Genomic DNA, 24,699 nt, shown 5'->3' with positions numbered 1-24,699 from the left:
AGTGCTGTAATTTGGTTAAACTAAATTTATAGCTCTTTACAAGCCTTTTAATAAGAATATAAATAATACAACACTCAGCACAACACATATGTAATTAAATCTTCCACATAAACTTATTATTATCAGCTGTTTTAATGCTCAGCCAGAATAGAAAATCTTGGAATGAAACGCACATTATAAATATTCCACAATTTGCTTAAAGGGATAGTTTACCCAAAAATGAAAATTCTCTCATTATTTACTCACCCTCAAGGGCGTAGATTTTGCTTGAATGTTTGGGGGTTGCAGTGTAAAGCATCTACATGTTTCCATTGATCATGGTATAAATATTGGGGTTTGTTTTGATTATTGGGGGGGGTTACCTCCCCCCATTCCCCCTGGAAACTACGCCCCTGCTCATCCTCATGCCATCCATGATGTGTATGAATTTATTTCTTCTGCCGAACACAAACTGAGATTTTTAGTATTTAAGTCCTTTTTTACTATAAATCTCCACTTACACTAACATTCTTCTTCTTTTGTTTTTGGCAATGCGCATGCTTCATGCATATCGCCACCTACTGGGCAGGGAGGAGAATTTCTAGTAAAAAAGAATTTAAATATTGATCTGTGTCTCACCAACATCTATCATTTTGCTTTTGAAGATATGGATTAAACCACTGGAGTCTTATGGATTACTTTTATGCTGCCTTTATATGCTTTTTGGACCTTCAATGTTCTGGCCACAATTCACTTGCATTGTATAGACCTACGGAGATATTCTTTTAAAAATGTTTGTTTGTGTTCAGCAGAAGAAAGAAAGTCATACACATCTGGGATGGCATGAAGGTTTAAATCCCTTTAAAAGTCATATACAACAATATTACAAGCATATTTTTATTTAAATAAATTTGTACACATTATTTTGGTCTTAAAAAGCATTTCACAAATAGCTTATCATGTTTTTCTTATGGCTGAAGAAAGTAATAGGCTATTAAGCAAACCGCTTGCTCTACTTTTCTCTACCCCCTCCTCTCTGTGAGGTTGTGTGTGTGAGTGTGTTTGACATACATTTAAATAAGATCTTGTTAAATCTATCATGTAGACTCAGTTGTAAGTAACAATCACATGGCAAATTTGAACCAAGTGGCCTACTTCTATAAGCCAAGGTTGAACTGGCAAAGCAAGCCACTGTTAAACAGTTAATCACACACATAATAGGTATGTTCACAAGAAGTTTAAGCAAGCAAGTCTGTCCACTCTGTGACCATCTCTGGAACACTCCAGGGCAGCTATTTTTTATGGATACAAGTGGCATTAAAGTACAGCTCCTATCTACTTGAATGGGAAAAGATGAAAATCTCTACAATGGTTGGTCAAGCTTACGATCAAAGAACATATTTCAAATCAGCATTTAAATCTGACAACAATAGTATCATAAAATCTGCTTCTTTAGCTCAGATTACACAAAAAAAAAAAGAAATAAAAAATAATGATTTTTCAGGCTGGTCCAGCTAATGCGCATGCGCATTCTTGAGTTGACTGAAAGGTGATGTATGTATCTAAAAAGTGATTGGCTCATTTACCTGTAAGGTAGGACTTATTATTATACAAGTAGGCCACATATTAAACAGCGGGGCAAGCGTGATATGTAAAAGACAGTATTATTGAATAGAATCTAAAATGTAAACACTTAAGTAAATTATATTTCTATATGCAGTATCGCTATATACAGAATTATATACAAATATTATACATACAGTTTATTGTCAGAGTTTTTTGCTTTAATGTTTTATTTTGGCCACTAGAGTGTTTCATTTCAGTTTCCCGCCATTTTATCATGTGTTATTGTTTTCACCTGTGCCTCGTTCTGGACTGTGTATTTAAGTTGATCACTTCCTTTGTTTCTTTGCTTGGTTATTGATGTTCCTAGCCAGTCTGCTTTAGTTCCAAGTACTAAACTTTGTAAGCCTTTTGGTTTGTTCTTTCCCCGTGTTTATTTTTTGCTGTTTTTTGATGTCTTTTTCCTGAGTTTTTTGGAGATTATTTTTTCCTCCTTTCGGATCCTTTTCTGGACTAAAGATTTTTCTGTTTTTTGCGATTGTCAGTAAGAAATTGCTTTTGTACTCTTTTGCTATTTTTGTCAATAAACTCTTCTGAGTTCTTTTAAGAGCGTGTCTGACTATTGGGTTCAACTCCCTTCTGTGGCTCAGTGGTAGAAATTAAGACTCTTGCGCCAGAGACCCAAGTTCAATTCCTGGCTCTGACAGAATAACCAAGCCACATTATGAACCCAGAGATGCCTAATGCTCAAGCACTCCTGGTCACAATTGCTCAGCAGAAGTCCACAATCCAATGCCATGAGTCAGCACTAGTCCAGCAGGAGACTGTGATGGCTAAACACTCACAAGTGCTGTTGGATCTCATGATTTCTGTTTGTCAGATCCTGGACCAGCTGCCCTCTACCTCAGCTACTGCTTCTACTGCTGCCTCGGTACCCCTTCTGGATTCTCGAGTACTCTCTCCTCTGATTGAACCTCGCCTACCTCCACCACAACATTTCTCAGGTGATCCCAGTGCATGTGATGGGTTCCTGACTCAATGCTCTCTCACATTTGAATTACAACCATCTTCCTTCCCAAGATCGCATATGTTATCACCCTCCTTTCTGGCAAGGCTCTTTCTTGGGCAACAGCGGTCTGGAAGGCACAGGCACCCTTCTGTTCAAGTTATTCTGTGTTTGAAAAGGAGTTCAAGCGAGTCTTTGACCACCCCCTCAGTGGCCAGCAAGCCTCTAAGAGACTTCTCACCCTCCGACAAGGTAATGGCAGAGCGGCTGAATATGCCATACAGTTTCGAACAGTTGCAGCAGGGGAGCAGCTGGAACGACGAGGCCCTCATGGTGTGCTTCCTGAATGGTCTGTCTGAGGCAATCAATGATGATATGGCTACCAGAGAACCTGCTCGTGATCTCGAGACCATCATGGATCAAGCAATCCGGCTGGATAATCGCCTGAGGGAGAGAAGCCTGAACTGGCCATCTGTTTCCACATTGTCTGCCAGTCCAGCACTTGCTCCAATGCTACCAGTCCCCCACGAGTCCTCGGAACCCATGCAATTGGGAAGGACAAGGCTTTCCCCATCAGAACGAGACCGTCGCATGAGAGCGCTGTTGTCTATATTGTGGAGTGTATGGTCATTTTCGCTCTGCCTGCCCCGAGCTTTCGGGAAACGCCCAGTCCCGTACAGGCAAGGAAGGACTGTAATGGGAGTTACACGCACAGCTTCACCTTCCAACTCTGGATTGTTCCTTCCCATCACACTCACTTGGGGAGATCAAAAACACCAACTCCAGGCATTGATTCTGGTGCTGCTGGGAATTTCATGGATATTTCCTTTGCCAAAAGTCTCCAGATTCCTATTAATTCCCTTCCTGCTCCCCTAACTGCGACAGCCTTGGATGGAAGACCGTTAGCTCCAGGGAAAATAACCCACCTCACCTCTCTCCTTGGTCTCGTCACTTACCAGCACCAGGAGAGAATGTGCTTTCACCTTATACAGACTCCAGAGTTTCCTATTATCCTCGGTCACCCCTGGCTCCTCCAGCATAACCCACACTTTGACTGGTCCACTGGGGCTGTTCTCAGTTGGGGTCCCACCTGTCAGACTACATGCTTGGCCCAGAATTCCCCTGATCTTGTTCTCGAGTCCCAAGAAACCCTAGATCTGTCTCAAGTCTCAGTACCACCACCTCAAAGCAGTGTTCAGCAAAAGAAAGGCCACCTCCTTACCACCTCATCGCCCCTATGATTGCGCCATTGAGCTGCTCCCAGGACCCTCCCCCCCCAGAGGTCGTATATTCTCTTTGTCTCCCCCCGAACGAACTGCTATGGACAAATACGTTAACGAATCCCTTGCAGCAGGTATCATCCAACCATCCACTTCCCCTGCTGGAGCTGGATTCTTTTTTGTTGGGAAGAAGGATGGCGGACTCCGGCCATGTATTGATTACAGGGGCCTTAATAAGATCACTATTCGAAACCACTATCCCTTGCCATTAATGACCACTGCTTTCGAAATTCTGCAAGAAGCCTCCATCTTCACTAAGCTTGACTTGCGCAATGCCTACCATCTTGTGCGCATCAGGCAAGGAGATGAATGGAAGACCGCCTTCAACACGCCCACTGGGCACTATGAATATTTAGTTATGCCCTTCGGTCTCACTAATGCTCCTGCAGTATTTCAAGCTCTCATCAATGATGTTCTCAGAGACATGCTCAACCAATTTGTATTTGTCTACTTGGACAATATCCTCATCTTCTCGAGTTCCCTCCAAGAACATGTAAAACACGTCAGTAAGGTTCTCAGACATCTTCTTGATAACCATCTTTATGTTAAACCTGAGAAATGCAAGTTCCATGTGACCAAAGTTCAGTTCCTGGGGTTCATTATCAAGCCTGGCCAGATACAAATGGTCTCTCAAAAGGTTCAAGCAGTTGTGGATTGGCCCTCCCCCTCGTCGGTAAAGGAAGTACAGCATTTCCTTGATTTCGCCAATTTTTATCGCAAGTTCATCCGGAACTTCAGTACTGTGGCGGCTCCTTTATCTGCCCTCACCAAGGGGAACACAACCAGCTTTAATTGGGGACATGAAGCAGAGTTGGCTTCAGCAAACTCAAAAGCCATTTTACCTCTGCACCTATTCTCATTCTCCCTAACCCAGATAAACCCTTCATCGTGGAGGTCGATGCTTCGGACGTAGGGGTTGGAGCTGTGCTGTCCCAAAGAGGGGAGGACAACAAGTTGCATCCATGTGCATTCCTTTCCCACCGCCTTACACCGACTGAGACGAACTATCATGTAGGGGATCGAGAGTTACTGGCAGTTAAGCTAGCGCTTGAAGAGTGGAGGCATTGGCTTGAGGGGGCCAAACACCCATTCCAAGTATTCACGGACCACAAAAATCTGGAATACATTCAGCAGGCAAAGCGACTCAACCCCCGCCAGGCTCGTTGGTCCTTATTCTTCAACCGTTTCCAGTTCATTTTATCCTACCGCCCCGGCTCTAAAAACCTAAAACCTGATGCTTTGTCCCGAGTATATGTAAACACTCCTTAGGAAGATTCTATTGCATCAATTATCCCCAGTTCCAAGATAATAGCTCCTATCAGGTGGGATCTGGAAAATACTGTAAAACAAGCCCAAGCCCGAGAACCTGACCCAGGAGGGGGGCCAACCCACTGCCTGTTTGTCCCTAAAGCTGTCCGCTCCCAGATCCTCCAGTGGGGACACTCCTCTCGTCTCACTTGTCATCCTGGTACCTCTCGCACCCTTGAGTTCCTCCAAAGACGATTTTGGTGGCCAACTATCAAGGAGGATGTGACAACATTTGTAAACGCATGTCCCATGTGCAACCAAAATAAGGTCCCTCACCGCTCTCCACAGCGGCTATTGCATCCTCTCTCCATACCTCATAGACCTTGGTCTCATCTTTCTATGGATTTTATCACTGGACTTCCGCTATCACGAGGCAACACCACTATCATGGTCATAGTTGATAGATTCTCCAAGGCCACCCAATTTATTCCTCTGCCCAAACTACCCACCGCTAAAGAAACTGCTGAATTGGTTATAAACCACGTCTTCTGAGTCTTTGGCATCCCACAAGACATCGTCTCTGATCGAGGACCCCAATTTTCCTCCCGATTCTGGCAGGCATTTTGTCAATCTCTGGGGGCTACAGTGAGTATCTTCTTGGTTCCACCCGGAGTCCAATGGGCAAACGGAGAGGCTTAACCAAGATCTTGAGACTACACTGAGGTGTATGGCAGCTAACAACCCGTCCTCTTGGTCTTCCTTCGTCATGTGGGCAGAATACGTTCACAATACCCTTCGCTCCTCAGCTCCAGGCATGTCCCCTTTCGAGTGCCAGTTGGGATACACACCTCCTCTATTCCCTGAGCAAGAAGTGGAGGTTGCAGTTCCCTCTGCTCAACAGTTCGTTAAACGTTGCCGCCAGACATGGAAAAAAGCCCGACTCAAGCTCTTGAAGGTCTCTCAGCAGTATCAGCCCCAGGCCAATCGTAGACGCAGACCTCCCCCCACTCTGCGCCCTGGCCAAAGAGTCTGGCTCTCCACCAAGGACATTCCCTTGCGGGTGGACTCCCGTAAACTTTCCCAGAGATTCATTGGCCCCTTCAGGATTGCCAGGAAAGTAAACCCAGTTACTTACCATTTATATTTGCCTAGGTCTTTGAAGATAAATCCCACTTCATGTCTCACTGTTAAAACCTGTTTTGTCTTCTCCTTTTCTTGCGACAGGTAAACCTCCCCCTCGTATCATTGGTGGCCAGCCAGCTTACACAGTCCACAGAATACTGGATGCCCGTCGAGTACGTGGGTCCCGGCAGTATCTTGTGGACTGGGAAGGATATGGCCCTGAGGAGTGCTCCTGGGTTCCTGCCAAGGACATCTTGGACCCCAAACTAATTCAAGAATTTCATGCTCGCAAGTCCAGTCGTCCAGGAGGGAACGTCAGGAGCCGTTCCTAGAGGGAGGGGTCCTGTCAGAGTTTTTTGCTTTAATGTTTTATTTTGGCCACTAGAGGCCCTCATTGTGTTTCATTTCAGTTTCCCGCCATTTTATCATGTGTTATTGTTTTCACCTGTGCCTCGTTCTGGACTGTGTATTTAAGTTGATCACTTCCTTTGTTTCTTTGCTTGGTTATTGATGTTCCTAGCCAGTCTGCTCTAGTTCCAAGTACTAAACTTTGTAAGCCTTTTGGTTTGTTCTTTCCCCGTGTTTATTTTTTGCTGTTTTTTGATGTCTTTTTCCTGAGTTTTTTGGAGATTATTTTTTTTCCTCCTTTCGGATTCTTTTCTGGACTAAAGATTTTTCTGTTTTTTGCGATTGTCAGTAAGAAATTGCTTTTGTACTCTCTTGCTATTTTTGTTAATAAACTATTCTGAGTTCTTTTAAGAGCGCGTCTGACTATTGGGTTCAACTCCCTTCTGTGGCTCAGTGGTAGAAATTAAGACTCTTGTGCCAGAGTCCCAAGTTCAATTCCTGGCTCTGACAGTTTATATATATATATATATATATACACACTGATCAGCCACAACATTAAAACCACCTGCCAAATATTGTGTAGGTCCCCCTCGTGCCACCAAAACAGCACCAACCTGCATTCTTCTCACCACAAAGATTGGTTGGTTTGAGTATTTCTGTAACTGCTGATCTCCTGAGATTTTCACACACAACCGTCTCTAGAATTTACTCTGAATAGTGCCAAAAACAAAAAAAAAAAAAAGCAGCAGTTCTGTGGACAGAAATGCCTTGTTGATGAGAGAGGTCAACAGAGAATGGCCAGACTGGTTTGAACTGACAAAGTCTACGGTAACTCAGATAATCACTCTGTACAACTGTGGTGAGAAGAATAGCACTGGCAGGTGGTTTTAATGTTGTGGCTGATTGGTGTATATACAGTATGTTCCTTGTTAGATTAGTCATCAGCATGCTTTGTCATGTTATGAACAGACTGGTACAGTGCAATGCTAATGGTTGGTCTTACAACAACAATCCTTTATATTGAAGAGATTACTTAAACACATCTGTGATACCAGCAAGAAACATATATAGAAAAATGGAGAAGGAAAAAGGCTGGATTTGTTGAAGCCTTCGAATTTAATTTTAGTGACTCTAATTTAACATATTTCATTTTAAACTAAAGTTTTACATCTCCTGGGGCTTATTAACCTGTTTTATTTGGATTGGGGATAAGGACTCTGCTTAGAGACAGAAGTTCAGCAGGACATCAACCAGATGGCAAAAAGATTACAGTTCAACGTCAGACAGGCTGGACTGGCGTCATGCAGCATATGCAGCAGTTTTAAGAAGACAACATTCAATGATTATGAAGACACCAGTGATAAACTAGAAAACAGATTCACATCTGAAAAACACTCTAAAGAGCTGCAAAATTCAGTTTACTGCTGACAAACTTCAGGTGAGTGCTCAACAATGAGAATGTTGCATGTAAGGAGTTTTCTTTTATTACTTCTGTTGGGGATTCAATTCTAAGAAACCTTTATAATGCTGTACAAATTAGGTTGTTCACCCACAGTAGGCTGAGAGTTGACAAGGCATACATAACATAAAAAGTACTGTATGTGTGTGTGTGTGTGTGTGTGTGTGTATATATATATATATATATATATATATATATATATATATATATATATATATATATATGTGTGTGTATATGTGTGTATATATATATATATATATATATATATATATATATATATTTATGACTTTAAATATTTCAGTTGTGTTATTATTATAATTATTATAATAATGATTATTATTATGGGATTTAAACCTGGGCCCCTTTAAGCCAACAGCTCTGTCGATATTTCAGTTTTGTATATTGCTGCCTGTTTACTTTCAATTCATGTCCTGTCTTTAATTTGAGAAATAACTCTTTAACACTGCATGTCAAGCAGAACATCAACTAATAATTAAAAGCTTGCTTGCACATCTAAATCTATTTAATCTATTTCAACGTTTTTAGATCATTGGTTCATCGCTTCTTAGCCCTTCTTAGCATTTCACATTCTGTTCACTCAAGTTTGGTACAAAAAAAAAAGTGTTTTTGCAAATGTTGTATAAACCACTTAAAACCAGTCATGTAAATTTCATTTTAAATCTTAAAATGTTTCTTAATTGACTCATAGTGCACTAACTGCAACAACTGTAAGGAGAAATAAAAAGGGTGATAGTTAAATTATGACTGCAGTTACTCTAGTATCTGGATTAAATCTGCAACCTTTGCATTACTTTGCCCAGCCTTCATATTCCATATGTATATCCCATAAGTTAATCCTGGTTTTGACTGGGATAAGGATCCTCAAAACACTTTGAAAGGTGTGGCATCCTTATAGTCTCATTAATCCATTTATATCCTGTTCTGTCACTGGTCAGATCCTGGCACCCCTTTTGCTCGACAGCCTTGGGAACTTAACAGAACACAATGGCTTGGCTAATCACTCTAATTTTAGGATTGCATCTTCTCCAGCAACCTGCCACTGCACTTGGCTCTAACTCAACACAACTCTCAAACAAAAACAGCCTGAGCGCCAAGACAAATAATGACTTTCAACAAACTCTTCCTTTGTCTCATCATGCAAGCTGGATTGAGGAGAGAGCTGACAATGGGTTGTCCAAAGACTTGCTTTTGCCCCTTTGGCCAAACTTTGGCATTAATGAAGGATCTGGGGTAGGAAGTGGAGTTCAGCAGATCTCTGAGGATATGATGCCCTCTACTGGTCCATTGGAGATGGACACATTAATTCCAGACAGAGCAGATAAACACGATTTTGAAGAGGGAGAAATGGGTTCTTCCCTAGCCCCTCCTATTCCACAAAGGCTAACACAGCATATTGTAAATGATGATGATGATGAAGATAAAGATATAATTTTAGCAAACAATAACAATGCCCTTTACCAAACCACGTCCATAATGCCTGTTCAGTTGACTAGAAACACCCACACCACTGCTTTGATAAATAACAATGAGAGAATGAACACTGACCAACCTTTGTTGATGACCACAAAAACAATCATACAGAAGAACACTACAATAAAATCTACTACAGACAATATGTTTTCAGATACGTTTACTTCCAGTGACAAATTCAATCATACCACATCACTAAATGATATAGAGGTGAACAACAATGAAGATGTGAAGACATTTCAAGATTCAAAATATGTCTCATCCACACAGAACTTAAGCTCCATCACAAAGGCTGAAATGTTGGGACACAATGGCACCTTTGTGACGCAGTCCGACTCTGTGCAAGAGTTCTTTGAAAATCTCAGAGTAGGAGAAGAGCATTATGTCAGAAACTATGCGCCTGCAACCACACCTCTATTACAGATTGGTTAGTACAAACATATTTGAAGTTTATACTGTTATACAGAAGTGATACTTTTATTTTTGCATGACCATACAATGAATACAATAAAGAAAGAAACCATGATTAAAAGGTTAGTTCACCCAAAAATGAAAATTCTCACATCATTTACTCACCCTCATGACATCACAGATGTGTATGACTTTCTTTCTTCTTATGAACACAAACAAAGATTTTTTTTTAAAGTCAGCATAAACATAATTCATCAGACTCTAGTAGTTTAATCAATTTCTTTTGAAGTTATCCAGTTGGTTTTGGGTAAGAACAGACCAAAATATAACTCTGTAACAATTTTTCACTGTACATCTTGACATCAGTCTCCTTGGTGATCATGATTTCAAGCTCGATTACACTTCCCATAGCACCATCTAAAGCTCTAAGCATAATCACTAGGAGGTGTAATCGAGCTTGAAATTATGATTGTTATAGATTGTTTATAGGAGTTATATTTTGTTCTGTTCTCACCAAAAACCAACTGGATCACTTCAGAAGACATTGATTAAACCACTGGAGTTTTATGGATTATTGTTATGCTGCCTTAATCTCCTTTTTGAAGCTTCAAAGGCCTGATCATGATTCACTTGCATTGTATGGACCTACAGAGCGGAGATATTCTTCTAACAATCTTCGTTTGTGTTCAGCAGAAGAAAGAAAGTCATACACGTCTTAGATGGCATGAGGGTGAGTAAATGATGAGAGAATTTTCATTTTGGGGTAAACTATCACATTATTTTTTTCTGAATTTCAGATAAGGGGATAAGTGAAGAGGCTCAAATACTCATGGATTCATCATCCACAACTCCATCTGTTATGCAGGCAAACAGAACCACAAATCGGAAAACAAAAAAGAAAGGTAATCATGAAATAATGGAATTTTATTAGAACTATATCCTTACTTGAGTGTAGATAACTTGTTGAATTTCTAACAAAAATGTTCTCCATTTCAGAAATAGATGATGAAAAAACAAAATGGTTTGGAGGTTTGTTTAGACCATTAACCAAAAGTGACCTGTCAGGTGCCTTTGATCCATGCATACTGGGCCCATGTGTGGTTTCCTCAAGCGGTAATGGCACCCGGCTACAGTGGGCGGACTTGAAACGGACTCTGACCTTTGCATGGGAGCTCCATGTCTTTGGCTCAGCAATACTCTTCTTGCTGGTAGTGGTAGCTGCAACTTTTGGAGTATTTGGTGGGGCTCATTTGCTCCATCCCTTCTGCGAGGCTTTCACTCTAGCTAATATTCTACTGCTGTTAGCAGGTTTGCTTCGATTTGTACAGTTCATAATTGACCCGTATGGTACCAGAAATGTTCTGACTCGCCCTGCCCTCACTGCATTGTATAATTTACCTGTTCCCTTATTGCTTTGGGCCCAAGCCACCTTGGCACTGCTTGCTCTGAGGAAAGAAAGATTCAGTATTCTTCCCACACCTCCCCAATGGCTCTCAGTAAATGGGGGACTGGCAGGACTTCATTGTACTTCCCTCCTAATGGCTGACCTTCTATCAAAAACCTTGTCGCCAGCATTGCCTTTAATGCTGCATACGCTAACTATTTGCTGGGGTTTACCACTGTGTTTAGGAATCTTTTTCCAGTCTCTAAAGCAACTCTGCTCCTCCCATAGGACCCCAGTATCAAGGTGGAGTGCCCCTAAGCACTTAGAAAACAGTGTCAAGCGTGTGCTGTTGTTGTGTGCTGTACTGGGGGTGCTCTCCTGTGCATTACAAATCTATGGCTTCCTCTGGCTGTATGGATTACTTGGTGACTGGCGCAGATTTGGGTGGGGCTGGTGGCTCGGACAGCTCTGGGCACGACTGATGGAACTGGCGTGGAGTTTTTCTCTTCTACTGCTGGGAACTCGGGCGTTCTGGAGGCCACATAGTGGCAGCAGGAGAGCAGAGCAAAGTAAGCGGACAGCACAGAGAGCAGGGCAAGGGAAACTGATGTCACACTGGAACAGACTGTTGGAGAGGTTTCCAATGGGGTTTTGGAGGAGACCAGATAGAAACTGGGCTGAACTGTTGCCGAATAATTGGGAAGGGCACAAACGGTCTGGGGCAAATACCAGCCATGCAATCATCCAAAACCCAGCAACACCAGTCACGACTATACACAACAACACTGAAATTATTGATGGAGGTGACCTTTATAGCAGCAGTTACAATCATCATGCCACTTCTTCGTGGACTAGTGGTGTAGAATGGCAAGAACATGAGTACTTTCTCTCACTAATTGAGGTAGACCTTCGTCCCCCTTCACCTGTCAACCTCGGTCACAGCATTGACAGTGCCCTCCATCATTCCCACTTGTTTGGGATAGGTACCCTTTTCACCCCTTCACCATCCTCCTGGACCACACATGATGGCTCAACAGCACCACTCGGAAGTGACATTTTATCACCCTCCACCCCAAATAACCGAGCCTTCAGGTGGGCTTTAGATGCTTGCTCAAGCCCCATCTCCACCCAGCATTTTAGAACTGCAGTACAACAGACTCAGGTTTCGGTGATTGAGCCCCTGGCTTCCTTGACTCCAGAGACTATTAGAAAAGTGTGGGAGAGAGATTCAGCAATCCCAAAAGTCACTGGTGATGACGATTGGGCCAGCATTGCAAGCGAAGATGACATCACTAGTCTTTGAACTATTTAAAAGTTTAGCACTGTAGCACTTTCCATCTGCAGAATAGCAGACGAGATTCATGTGCTTTTAAATAGACAGTGTACACACATTGAAAATTCTGTCATCATTTACTCACCTTGATGTTGTTTCAAACATTTATGACTCTCTTTCTTCCATGGAATACAAAGGAGATGTTATGCAGAAAGTTAGCCACCATTCTCTTTCATTGTATGGAAAAAAGATGCAGTAAAAATGAATGGTGAACAAGGCTATACTTTACTTAACATCTCCTTTTGTGTTCTATGGAAGAAAGAAAGGCATACAGTACATGTTTGAAACAACACAAGTGTGAGTAAATAATGATAGAATTATGAATATAAAAACAGAGTAATTAGCTATTCTCTCTCTCTCTCTCTCTATACACTATATTGCCAAAAGTATACGCTCATCTGCCTTTAGATGCATATGAAGTTAAGTGACATCCCATTCTTAATCCATAGGGTTTAATATGACGTCGGCCCACCCTTTGCAGCTATAACAGCTTCAACTCTTTTGGAAAGGCTTTCCACAAGGTTCAGGAGTGTGTTTATGGGAATTTTTGACCATTCTTCCAGAAGCGCATTTGTGAGGTCAGACACTGATGTTGGACGAGAAGGCCTGGCTCGCAGTCTTCGCTCTAATTCATCCCAAAGGTGCTCTATCGGGTTGAGGTCAGGACTCTGTGCAGGCCAGTCAATTCTTCTACACCAAACTCGCTCATCCATGTCTTTATGGACCTTGCTTTGTGCACTGGTGCGCAGTCATGTTGGAACAGGAAGGGGCCATCCCCAAACTGTTCCCACAAAGTTGGGAGCATGGAATTGTCCAAAATCTCTTGGTATGCTGAAGCATTCAGAGTTCCTTTCACTGGAACTAAGGGGCCAAGCCCAGCTCCTGAAAAACAACCCCACACCATAATCCCCCCTCCACCAAACTTCACAGTTGGCACAATGCAGTCAGACAAGTACCGTTCTCCTGGCAACTGCCAAACCCAGACTCGTCCATCAGATTGCCAGATGAAGAAGCGTGATTCGTCACTCCAGAGAACGCGTCTCCACTGCTCTAGAGTCCAGTGGCGGCGTGCTTTACACCACTGCATCCGATGCTTTGCATTGCACTTGGTGATGTATGGCTTGGAAGCAGCTGCTCGGCCATGGAAACCCATTCCATGAAGCTCTCTACGCACTGTTCTTGAGCTAATCTGAAGGCCACATGAACTTTGGAGGTCTGTAGCGATTGACTCTGCAGAAAGTTGGCAACCTCTGCGCACCATGTGCCTCAGCATCCGCTGACCCCTCTCTGTCATTTCACGTGGCCTACCACTTCGTGGCTGAGTTGCTGTCATTCCCAATCGCTTCCACTTTGTTATAATACCACTGACAGTTGACTGTGGAATATTTAGTAGCGAGGAAATTTCACGACTGGACTTGTTGCACAGGTGGCATCCTATCACAGTACCACGCTGGAATTCACTGAGCTCCTGAGAGCGGCCCATTCTTTCACAAATGTTTGTAGAAGCAGTCTGCATGGCTAGGTGCTTCATTTTATACACCTGTGGCCATGGAAGTGATTGGAACACCTGAATTAAATTATTTGGATGGGTGAGCGAGTACTTTTGGCAATATAGTGTATATATATATATATATATATATATATAAATATATATATTCATGTGTCCCAAATTTTTTACCTTAAAGCTGAAGAATGTAACTTTTTCTGTGTTAAAATACTTTCCCCTATCCAGTGTTCAAAAAGAGTTAAGGGAACCCCTCATTTTCACCTCACAATAATGGTAAGATATAATTCTTTTTTGATATATGATTGTTGTTAGTACACCTTAAGGGACCCCCCCAAGAACTGCTCCTATCCCAGCATAGTATGCAGAGACAACTATAAGTAAGCCACCATTCATAGGTTTTCTGTGGCACAATGAATATTGCTCTATTTGTTTTGAGAGACCCGCCCCAATTACTCAACCAATGGCATGAGTTGGGGGTGGGACTATATCTTTGTTTGACCAACAGCAGATTTAGACAGTATTTAGAAAGCTGTTTTGAAAACAAAGTTTATTTTTTCAATTCCTTTTTGGTTGCACTAGTGGCACAGACATTACATACTTCAGCTTTAAATCTGTTTAAGGCATGTATTTTGAAACTACCATATTTTTCCAAAATGGAAAATAATAGAAAGCAAAACTGTTGTAACTCTATGTAACAATTATAAAACATAAAAGTGGATTAATAAAGAATACACAAAATTTTCTACACATCAATTGTGTAAACTCTCAACTTAATAAGACACAGGTGAAAACAAGTTGAATGATGAGCACAGATTTGATTGGTCAACCAAGCGATTCAGAAGTGAGTACAAATAGTGCAGCGTGTCTCACTGAGCTTGTCAATCTCTGCCTTTAGGGTTATTGTGAAAACCGTGAATTGCATTTTGGTGTTTGCTTGAGTAGTAAAACATTTTCACCATGCCTTGGGCAAAGGGAATTTTACTCTTCATAAAAGCTGTGATGATGGTGACCTCCTCTTTAAAGCTGGGTCATGAGGATTCTTCAGAAATAGATGTTCCTTATAGACCCATCTTGGGGGAAAAAATAAAAAATAAAATATATATATATTTGGTAAACTAATAATTGGCAATGGAGCTCAAGGTACAATGTCTAATAATACTGAGACATCTGAGTTGAGACCAGGAGAATTGTCAGACTGCTATAGATCTAATGATGAAGGTAAGTTAAGTTATTGGATAAAATTGGCCCTATACATGTACAGCTACTCTTAACTAAAAACCTGTTCTTTTAAAAGCACAGCTCCACTTTACTGAGGCCAAGTTGAAACACTTGGCTCCTTCAGTGAATTGTGGTGATGATGCTATATGACGCTCCAAATTCCGGGACAGTGAATGCTACACTCTATGGTCGATAGAGGTATAAACTAATCTTGCTCCCCTCTTCACATTTGTTTATTCTTGGTGACTTACCCTTTTTTCTGAACATTCCATTTCTAATCTGCTCATCTGAAATGTCTGTTAACCCAAAATATTAACACTAGCTTAAATAACAAGATGAAATCTAGCTGCAAGCAGCGATGACGGGCCCAATCACAACTGGTCCATTTCTACCCGGTGGCTTTTGGAAAACAATGCAAGATGGACACATGCATTTGACATTATTCTAAACAATTTTGAAGCAATTTGAGTAAATATAAGAGGACTGTTTTGAAATGTGTTGTGAAAGCGTCTCCACCTGGCAGCAGGAAGTGGGGCTATGACATTGACCCAAAATAGTCAAATCCATGTGATTAACCCCAAGACTAAACATAGATCTCAATTTTGATCTAAATCACACATTGCACACAGAAGATATGAGACACTTCCTGTTTCCCATTTTTTTGCCATTCATTTAATGCCTCGCCATGGCAACACAGTTCGATATATCAAAATCTGTTCACAGTTTAGCATCTTCAATGTCTTGGCGTAATGTTGTCTAATTGTGGTGACTGTCTCATGAGTCACCGAGGAGTATTTAAAAGTTCAGAGATTGCAATATTAAAAAAATACAAAATGGCTGACTTCCTGTTGGGCAGACCTAATGACTATAATTATGAAAGTTGACAAACTATATATTGTATGTACCAATTTTGTTGACTGTAGGTGAAAATGGGGGTGCTACAGAGGCCATCTTACACACCCATTTTAAAGGGGGGTTACAAAGCCCCCCCCCCACACACACACATACCCATGCGTGAATTTTTGCCCAGACCTAATGGCCTAACGACTCTGATGTGTGTGTAAAATTTCATGAAATTTTAAGCATGCCAAGTGCCTCAAATGCCCAAATATAGGAAGAAAGGTATGATAACAATTAATGCATTGCCATGGCAACAGTATTTAGGATATCAAATATCCCTTTACAAATTTATATCAGCAGTGTCTTGACATTATTCTAAAGAATTTTGAAGCAATTCCTGTAAACGGAGGGCTATTTCAAAGTCTGTTAAAAGTGCCATACTTCCTGCTTCCAATTGGTGGCGCTATGACCGTGACCCATAATAGCCACATTAAAGAGATCAGCCCCCATTACTAAACATACAGCTGAATTTTCATCAAAATCATACAATGCACACAGAAGATATAAGGAACTTCCTGTTTCACATTTTTAGCCATAATTTGTTTCGCCATGGTGACACCATTCAAAATATCAAAAATCTGTTTGCAATTTAGCATCTACAATGTCTTGGCATGACGTTGTACAAATTTGGTGTCAGTCACATGAATCCCCTAGGAGTATTTAAAAGTTCAGTGCTTGCGATTTTTCAGAAAATTCAAAATGGCCGACTTCCTGTTGGGAATGACTATAATTATAAAAGATTTCCGGCTTGATGAGAACTATATATTTACCAAGTTTGGTGACTGTACGTGAAAATGGGGGTGCGACAGAGGCCGTCTTACACGCCCATGTGTGAATTTTTGCCCGAACCTAATGGCTCTGTGTGTGCAATTTCAAGAGTTTTCATGCATGTTAAGTACCCCAAAAGTACAGAAAACTTTGAAAAAATAATAAATATAGCTGCAAGCAGCGATGATGGGCCCAAGCACTATGGCACCATCACCACTTGGTAGGCACATGCATTTGAGAGGGTAAATGTAAGAGGACTATTTCAAAGTCACACAAAGTGTCACTTCCTGTTGCCAGTTGGTGGCGCTAAGACTGTGGCCCCACAATAGCCATGCGATCAGCTTCCACGAACAAACAGAAAGCACCAATATGATTTAAATCATACAATGCATGCAGAAAATATGGGACACTTCCTGTTTCCCACTTTTCCATTAATTTATTGCCTTGCCATGGCAACACCGTTTGATATATAAAATCCGTTTGCAATTTAGCATCGTCAGTGTCTTGGCATAAGGTTGCCTAAATTTGATGATAGTCACATGAATCCCCTAGGAGGAGGATTTAAAAGTTCAGGGCCTGCAATTTTCTAAAAATGCACATTCAATCAAAAATGGCTGACATCCTGTTGGGTGGAGCTAATGCTTGTAATTTTTAGAGTTGTCCGGCTTGATGAGAAAAGTATACGTAGCAAGTTTGGTGACTGTAGAAGAAACTGACCCCACCACTTTAGTCAAAAGGTGGCGCTACAGAGCTCCCCAGCCATGCCCATGTGTTACATTTTCCCCAGGCCGACAACTCTGTGTGCAAAATATCACGAAAATTCAAGCATGCCAAGTACCTCAAAAACATGTGAATATACATAAAAAGGAATTACATTTAATGTGTTGCCATGGCAACACTATTTAAGATATCAAAATATTTCAATATTAAAAAATTTGAAGCAATTCAGGTAAAAATAAGTGATATTAAGTTTGTTAAATGTGCCACATTTCCTCCAGTTGGTGGTGCTACAACCGTGACCCACAATAGCCACATCAATGTGATCAGCCCGCAAGGTCAAACATATAGCTCAATTTTGATGTAAACACACAATGCACGCAGAAGATGAGACACTTCCTGTTTCTTTACACATTACATTATCATGTCATTATGGCAACACCGTTTGATATATAAAAAATCTGTTCGCAATTTAGCATCATCAATGTCTTGGCATGATGTCGCCAACATTTGGTACCTCTAACATGAATCCCCTAGGAGGAGTATTTCAAATTCCAGAGCATGCATTTTTCAAACAATCCAAAATGGCCGACTTCCTGTTGAGCAGAGCTTATGACTGTAAGTACAAAAGTTTTCTGGCTTGAGATCTATATATGTACCAATTTTGGTGACTGTAGGTGAAAATAGGGGTTCTACAGAGCCCCCCCCATATATGCCCATTTTCAAGGGGGCACTACAGAGTTTCCCCTTCATGCCTTCCCCTGCAACTTTGCCTAGCCCTAATGGCTGACGACTCTGATGTGTGTGCAAATTTTCAAGAGTTTTCACACATGTTAAGTGCCCCAAAAGTACCGAAAACCTTGAAAAGAAGAATCCTTAGAAGAACAATAGGGTCTCCGCATGTTCAGTGCTTGGGCCATAATAATCATTAGAAGAAAAACAGGGTCTCTGCACTTTCAGTGCTTGGGGCCCTAATTATCACAAACATTCAATACAATGTAATCAAACAAATGAGACTTTACTCATACACTGTCCATGTAAACTTGAGCCAATCATGAACTAGCATCTAGTGTTAATGTAGTGCAAATGCACAACTGCATGGTGCTATGCCTGTTTGACAAAAACTGTTCACACATGCTATTCTGCTGTGCTATTCTTGAAGGGCTCTGAGTAGCCAAACTTTAGATCTGAACACTCAGTCATTCAATACCAATAATGATGCCAATTAATTATACATATGTTTTTTATTGGGGGGATGGGTACCTTTAATCTGAACCTCCAGCCTAACTAACTGAAAGTGCCCTCAAAAACCAAACAACAGGCCAGCTTTTAGATTAAAACATTTACAATCCATCTGTGGAATATCAGAAGCTTTGTATGTTTTATATAAATAAATTGATAGCAAAACAACACCTTTATAGACAAGTTACAAAGGCAAAAAATAAAATAAAATACAGTAGCCGCAAGTGAACATTATTGGGGTCAAAAAATATTTGAAAATGGGAGTCACGTGACGCCATGTGAGGATTGGATGTGTGAATGCTGAGCTCTGCGCACTTTGCTAGTTTTAACACTTTTAATGACAAACCAGTGAGATTTGGTACACTCTGTTCCATAACTGTGCTAGGAGGACAACATGTCAAAGAATTCAAAATTCTCAGGTTCTGGAGATATTAAAAGACACTTGCATGCTCAAGCTGACACCCCTGAGCAGGCCACGAGCCTGGGAGTCTATTTAGCCGGAGAGATGTGGCAAATGTGGCGAGAGATGCTGAAAATGTCAGTAATGCTGACAAAGGATCTTGCTGCGATATGTCTATCGATCACCACCACGGAGGCGAAGTTTACTGATGTGGTTACAAGAGTGGGGGATGTCGAGAAATGGATAGATTATCTGGAGTCTTCGGAGAGGGAATTATCTGCTAATCCGCTAGTGACCAAGGTGGATTTGGAGCATGTCTGGGAGAAGTTGGAGGACATGGAGAACCGTAGCAGGTGGAATAACATACGTATTGTCAGAATTTCTGAGGCCAAAGATGGTCAGGATATGGTGAAATTCCTAGATGGGCTCCTTTTGTATCTGCTCGACATAACGGGCCATAAACTGGATATAGAGCGAGCTCACAGGGTTCTTTTGCACTGATATTCCTGGCCAAATTGAGAATAGATGCTAAGGATAGCCGTAAAACATTCACATGCCCACAGCAAGCGATGTCCTTCATAAAGTCAATGAAGGAAGTAAGTCATCTTGTGGTACTCGCGTTACAGCCGAGTGGACCGGCTCACTGAACATTCACTTGACTGTTTTTGTGCTGGTTCCGCCTATCGGCTAGAGTTTGTTTTATAGATTATCTTTTGCCATGTAATTCTGTCTCTTACAATATGTATAGAAACACCAGACTTGAGTAATCCAATGGCAAAGTTGTTGCGGGGGTTCTCATAGGCATGCATGGACTGTTTGAGTTTGGAGGGATGGACGCCAGTTGGCGCTGTCGTGCGTGGGGTTAATGCACACGTTTTTCTTTTTTTTGTTTGTTTTGTTCCGGGGGATGTTCAGGTTTTGAGGGATGCACTAATGTTGGAATGTGGTCTTTATTATCCTGTTTTTGACATACAATTTATTTTTTCTAATGTCAAATGTTAATATGAGTGGATTGTCCCTCTCCACATGGAATGTGAGTGGGTTGGGACAACCTATAAAAAGAAGGAAGGTTATTTCTCTTAAGCATAAGAAATATGAGAGTGTTTCTTCAAGAAACACATCTGGGGTCACGTGACTCCATGCAAGATGCAGATGTGTGAGCGACGAGCTCTGAACACTTTGTTAAATTTGTTATTATTTTCATGTTATAATCTGGTGAAATTCGATACACCCAGTTACACATTTGCTCTTTGAGGCAAAGCATGGCAAAGAAGTCAAAATCCTCGGGCTCTGGAGACATTAAAAGACACTTACATGTTCAGGATGAAAGCCCAGACAGGCCTACAGACCGAGGACTCGATTTGGATGGCGCAGCAGAAGAGGTGATCCAGCATCAGTTGTCCAACATGTCAACGATGCTGATGAAGATTCTTGCTGACTTGGAGGATCTCGCTGTAATACGTCGATCGATTACGGCAATGGAAATAAAATTCTCTGAGTTAGTTACAAGAGTGACTTATGTTGAGAGATGAATCGATTGTCTGGAGTCTTCAGAGAGGGAATTAACCGCTAATCCGCCCGTGACCAAAGTTGATTTGGAACATCTTGAGAATGGAAGCCGCAGGAATAATGTTCGAATTGTTGGAATTCCTGAGCATGAGGAGGGCAGAGATATGGTGAAATTCCTAGACGAGCTTTTCCTGAGTCTGCTCGACATAACAGGCCATAAACTGGAAATCGAGCAAGCTCACAGATTTGCTGAGGGAGAAAGGCCCCGATCGATTCTGGCCAAATTTCTGAGATCATCCGATAAAGATCTTGTGTTGCGCCAGGCGAGGAGCAAAGGGAAGCTTTCTTGGAAGAACCATAATATTTTCTTGTTCCCGGACTTTGCGAGTTCGACAAGAGAAACGCGTTCGGTTCAAGGACTGTAAGAAACTCCTACATCAGCGAAAGATCACTTTTTCGTTTCTATTTTGAGAATAGAAACGAAGGACTGTTACAAAGTATTTACATGTCCCAATCAGGCAATGTCTTTTATAGAATCAGTGGGTGAGTAAACCATTGGGTGTATCTCTTGTGAGTGGATCGACTCGCTGTACTTACTCTGGCTTTTGAGGAAGCTGGGCGTCAATTGTTTCTTTTTTCTTTTTGCGTTGGCTCCGCCGAGCGGCTGGAGTTTGTTTTGTGAATAACATTTTTCCTTAAAGAAACTTTTCCATTGAAAAAAAGATTACTTTTGCATTGAAGTTCCCGGCCAGTTTGAGAGTGGACACTACGGATGACCGCAAAATATCTACATGCTCACACAAAGGATATCTTTTATAAAGTTGACGGATTGTGTAAGTCATGGTATATACTTTTATGCGGCCTCCGAGTGAATTGACTCGACCATCCGAGGAAATGGGATGCCGGATTTGTTTCTTTTTGTATTGGTTCCGCCAAGCGGCTGGAGCTTGTTCTATTGAACAACATTCCTTTTTGGAACAGCTGTGGATTAATCTGTTTGTTCTTCGTGCTTATTCCTCCTGCTGGCTGGAGTTTGTTTTGAGTATTTTTACGGGACATTGGAATGATCACGTCATCCTCTGAACTCATAACAGCTGGCTCACTGAACATTCGTTTGTCTGTCCGAGGAATCTGAACTGTTTTATATCAGCTGGAATTTGTTTTGTGGAAGATCACACCTTTGAGACAGTTCTGTGAATGAATCTACACGTTCTTTTGTGTTCATTCTTCCTATTGGCTGGTGTTTATTTTACAAAGTATTTTCTGTTATGTATTTTACGTTTTTCTTTTTTCTGTTTGTTTTGTTTGGAGGAAAGTTTACGGGTTTGATTGTTTCACTAATGGGGAATGTGGTCTGTATAATTTTGTTTTTGACACAAAATTGATTTTTTATACTTTATCAAAATGTTAAAATGAGTGTACTATCTCTCTCCACATGGAATGTGAATTGGTTGGGGCACCCCATAAAATAAGGTTATTTCTTTTCTTAAACGTAAGAAATATGATATAGTGTTTCTTCAAGAAACACATCTTTCCCTGCAGGAAGCTGAAAAATTTGGGAAGATATGGGGTGGACATGTTTTCTTTAGTACTGGCTCAAGTAAGAGCAAGGGAGTCATTATATTGATTAATAAACATCTACAATTCAAATGTCTCAAACAGACTAAAGATAAATTAGGGAGAGTCATTATTGTTTTAGCTGAAATTCAGGGGCAAAGGTTGATTTTTAGCTAATATTTACGCACCTAACACTGATGATCAGGGCTTTTTTTATAGATCTTGAAGGGATGTTGCAAGCTGCTGGCACCCCTCTTGATATAATATTGGGAGGAGACTTTAATCTTTTGATGGACTCAGTCCTTGATCATGGTGAAGCAAAAGTGTGTAAACCCCCTAGAGCAACACTGACGCTTCACAGGATGTGTAAAAATCTTGGTCTTACAGATATTTGGAGACTTTTGAACCCATCTGGTAGGGACTATACATTTTTTTTTTTTTCATCAGTCCATAAGATTTATTCTAGAATAGATTATATATATATATATATATATATATATATATATATATATATATATATATATATCCAGATCCCTCATTTCATCTGTTGTTGATTGCTCAATTGGGAATGTCTTGGTCTCAGATCATGCCCTGGTGAGTTTAGAGGTGTTGCCATATACAGAGAAAAAGAAATCATATAGTTGGCACCTTATTGTGTCCCTTTTGCAAAATCCTGATTTCCAACAAATGTTAAAGACTGAAATCAATGTTTATATGGAGACCAACTGGTCCTCAATATCCTGTGTGGGCGTGGCTTGGGAGGCACTTAAGGTGGTTCTTAGGGGTCGGATCATACAGTATGACTCATTCACCAAAAAATTGGAGTTGGAAGGAAATATTAAAAGTTCCGAGACAGAGCTGAAGCGCCGTATGTCATCTGATGGCCTCAGAGAATTGACCCGATTGAAATATAATACTATTTTGTCGCAGAAAGTGGAGTTTTGGTTATTCAGGGCAAGACAGTCATACTTTGAGTCGGGGGACAAAGCAGGAAAACTTTTATATAAAGCAGAGAGTGTCTTTTTCTACCATTCCCTCAGTGAAATCTGCAGGTTGTGAAATACTGACCTCGGCCATTGATATTAATAATGCTTTTAAAGAATTCTACTTTGATCTCTATAGTTCCACGTCTTCGTCTACTGATGAAGATATTAGGAACATTGTGGAACCATTAGATCTTCCTAAACTGACGACTGAGCAAAAAAATTATCTTGAATCTGAGATAACCTTGGAGGAGCTTGATGAGGTAATTAAGGCCTTGCCTCCGGGGCCTGATGGCTTTTCCACTGAGTTTTTCAAATCTTATGCTACAGAACTGGCTCCATTTTTGTTAGAAGTTTATACGGAATCATTAAAGAATGGAAAGCTTTCGCTAACCATGACATAAGCCAGGATCAGTCTGATTCTTAAAAAGGACAAAGATCTTAGTGAGTGTAGAAGTTACCGTCCAATTTCCCTGATCCAATTAGATGTAAAAGTTTTGTCAAAGTCTGGTTAATCAATTAAGTAAAGTCATGACATCACTTATACATTTAGATCAGGTGGGGTCTATTCGAGGCCATAGCTCTTCTGATAATATTAGGTGTCTCATCAATATCATGTGGTCTGTAGCGAATTATCAATCTCCGGTCGCTGCCATCTCACTTGACGCCGAAAAGATTTTTTGATATGGTAGAATGGGATTATCTTTTTAAGATTTTGGAAATGTATGGGTTCGGGAGTACATTTATTGGTTGGATTAAGTTACTTTATAGACACACTGTAGCAGCAGTACAAACAAACTGATTAATTTCAGATTATTTTACTCTGGATAGAGGCAACTGGGAGGGTTGCCCTCTTTCCCCATTATTGTTCTGTCTTGCCCTGGAACCATTAGCAGCCGCGAAAAGAAAGGAGGTTTTACCCGTGATTTTCCAGGGGTGATTGCGGGAGGTGTGGCGCATAAGCTTCTGCTTTACGCAGATTATATTTTATTATTCGTCTCCGACCCTACTAGATCTATGCCTTGCCTCAACAGAATTATTAACTCCTTTTCCAAGTTCTCAGGATACAAAGTCAATTGGTCTAAATCCGAAGCTTTGGCTTTGACCTTTTCAACTGAGTGACCTTTTTGGCCTTTTGAGGAAGGGATGTATAGAAGGCTGGGAAATCTGGGGTTATTTGATAGCAAATGGGGCAGATATTTGGCCTTTTTGGAAGGCTTTAAAAATAAGAAGGGGTTAATTGTACATAGTTTGATTCCACATTTTCTGCGGTT

General features: G+C 41.1%; 1 protein-coding gene across 1 annotated transcript; it reads left to right on the top strand.

Annotated features, from left to right (window-relative positions):
- The first annotated feature begins 7,912 nt into the window (after positions 1 to 7,912).
- Positions 7,913 to 12,616, top strand: LOC127426276 (proline-rich transmembrane protein 3-like). Its single transcript, XM_051672970.1, has 3 exons — positions 7,913 to 7,984; positions 10,705 to 10,809; positions 10,904 to 12,616. Exons 2-3 carry the CDS (start codon positions 10,737 to 10,739, stop codon positions 12,592 to 12,594), a joined length of 1,764 nt encoding a protein of 587 aa, XP_051528930.1. The 5' UTR covers positions 7,913 to 7,984; positions 10,705 to 10,736; the 3' UTR covers positions 12,595 to 12,616.
- Positions 12,617 to 24,699: the final 12,083 nt, after the last annotated feature.

The sequence above is a fragment of the Myxocyprinus asiaticus genome, chromosome 35 (genome assembly GCF_019703515.2).
Source record: "Myxocyprinus asiaticus isolate MX2 ecotype Aquarium Trade chromosome 35, UBuf_Myxa_2, whole genome shotgun sequence".
In the NCBI taxonomy this organism is placed as follows: Eukaryota; Metazoa; Chordata; class Actinopteri; order Cypriniformes; family Catostomidae; genus Myxocyprinus; species Myxocyprinus asiaticus.
The sequence above is the reverse complement of the archived record's forward strand: the minus strand, read 5'-3'. Positions and strand labels throughout refer to the sequence as shown.

Coding starts and splice junctions, on each gene's coding strand:
- LOC127426276 (XM_051672970.1), top strand. CDS start 10,737: ATGGATTCATCATCCACAACTCCATCTGTTATGCAGGCAAACAGAACC. Junction 10,810..10,903: donor TCGGAAAACAAAAAAGAAAG/GTAATCATGAAA, acceptor TCTCCATTTCAG/AAATAGATGATGAAAAAACA.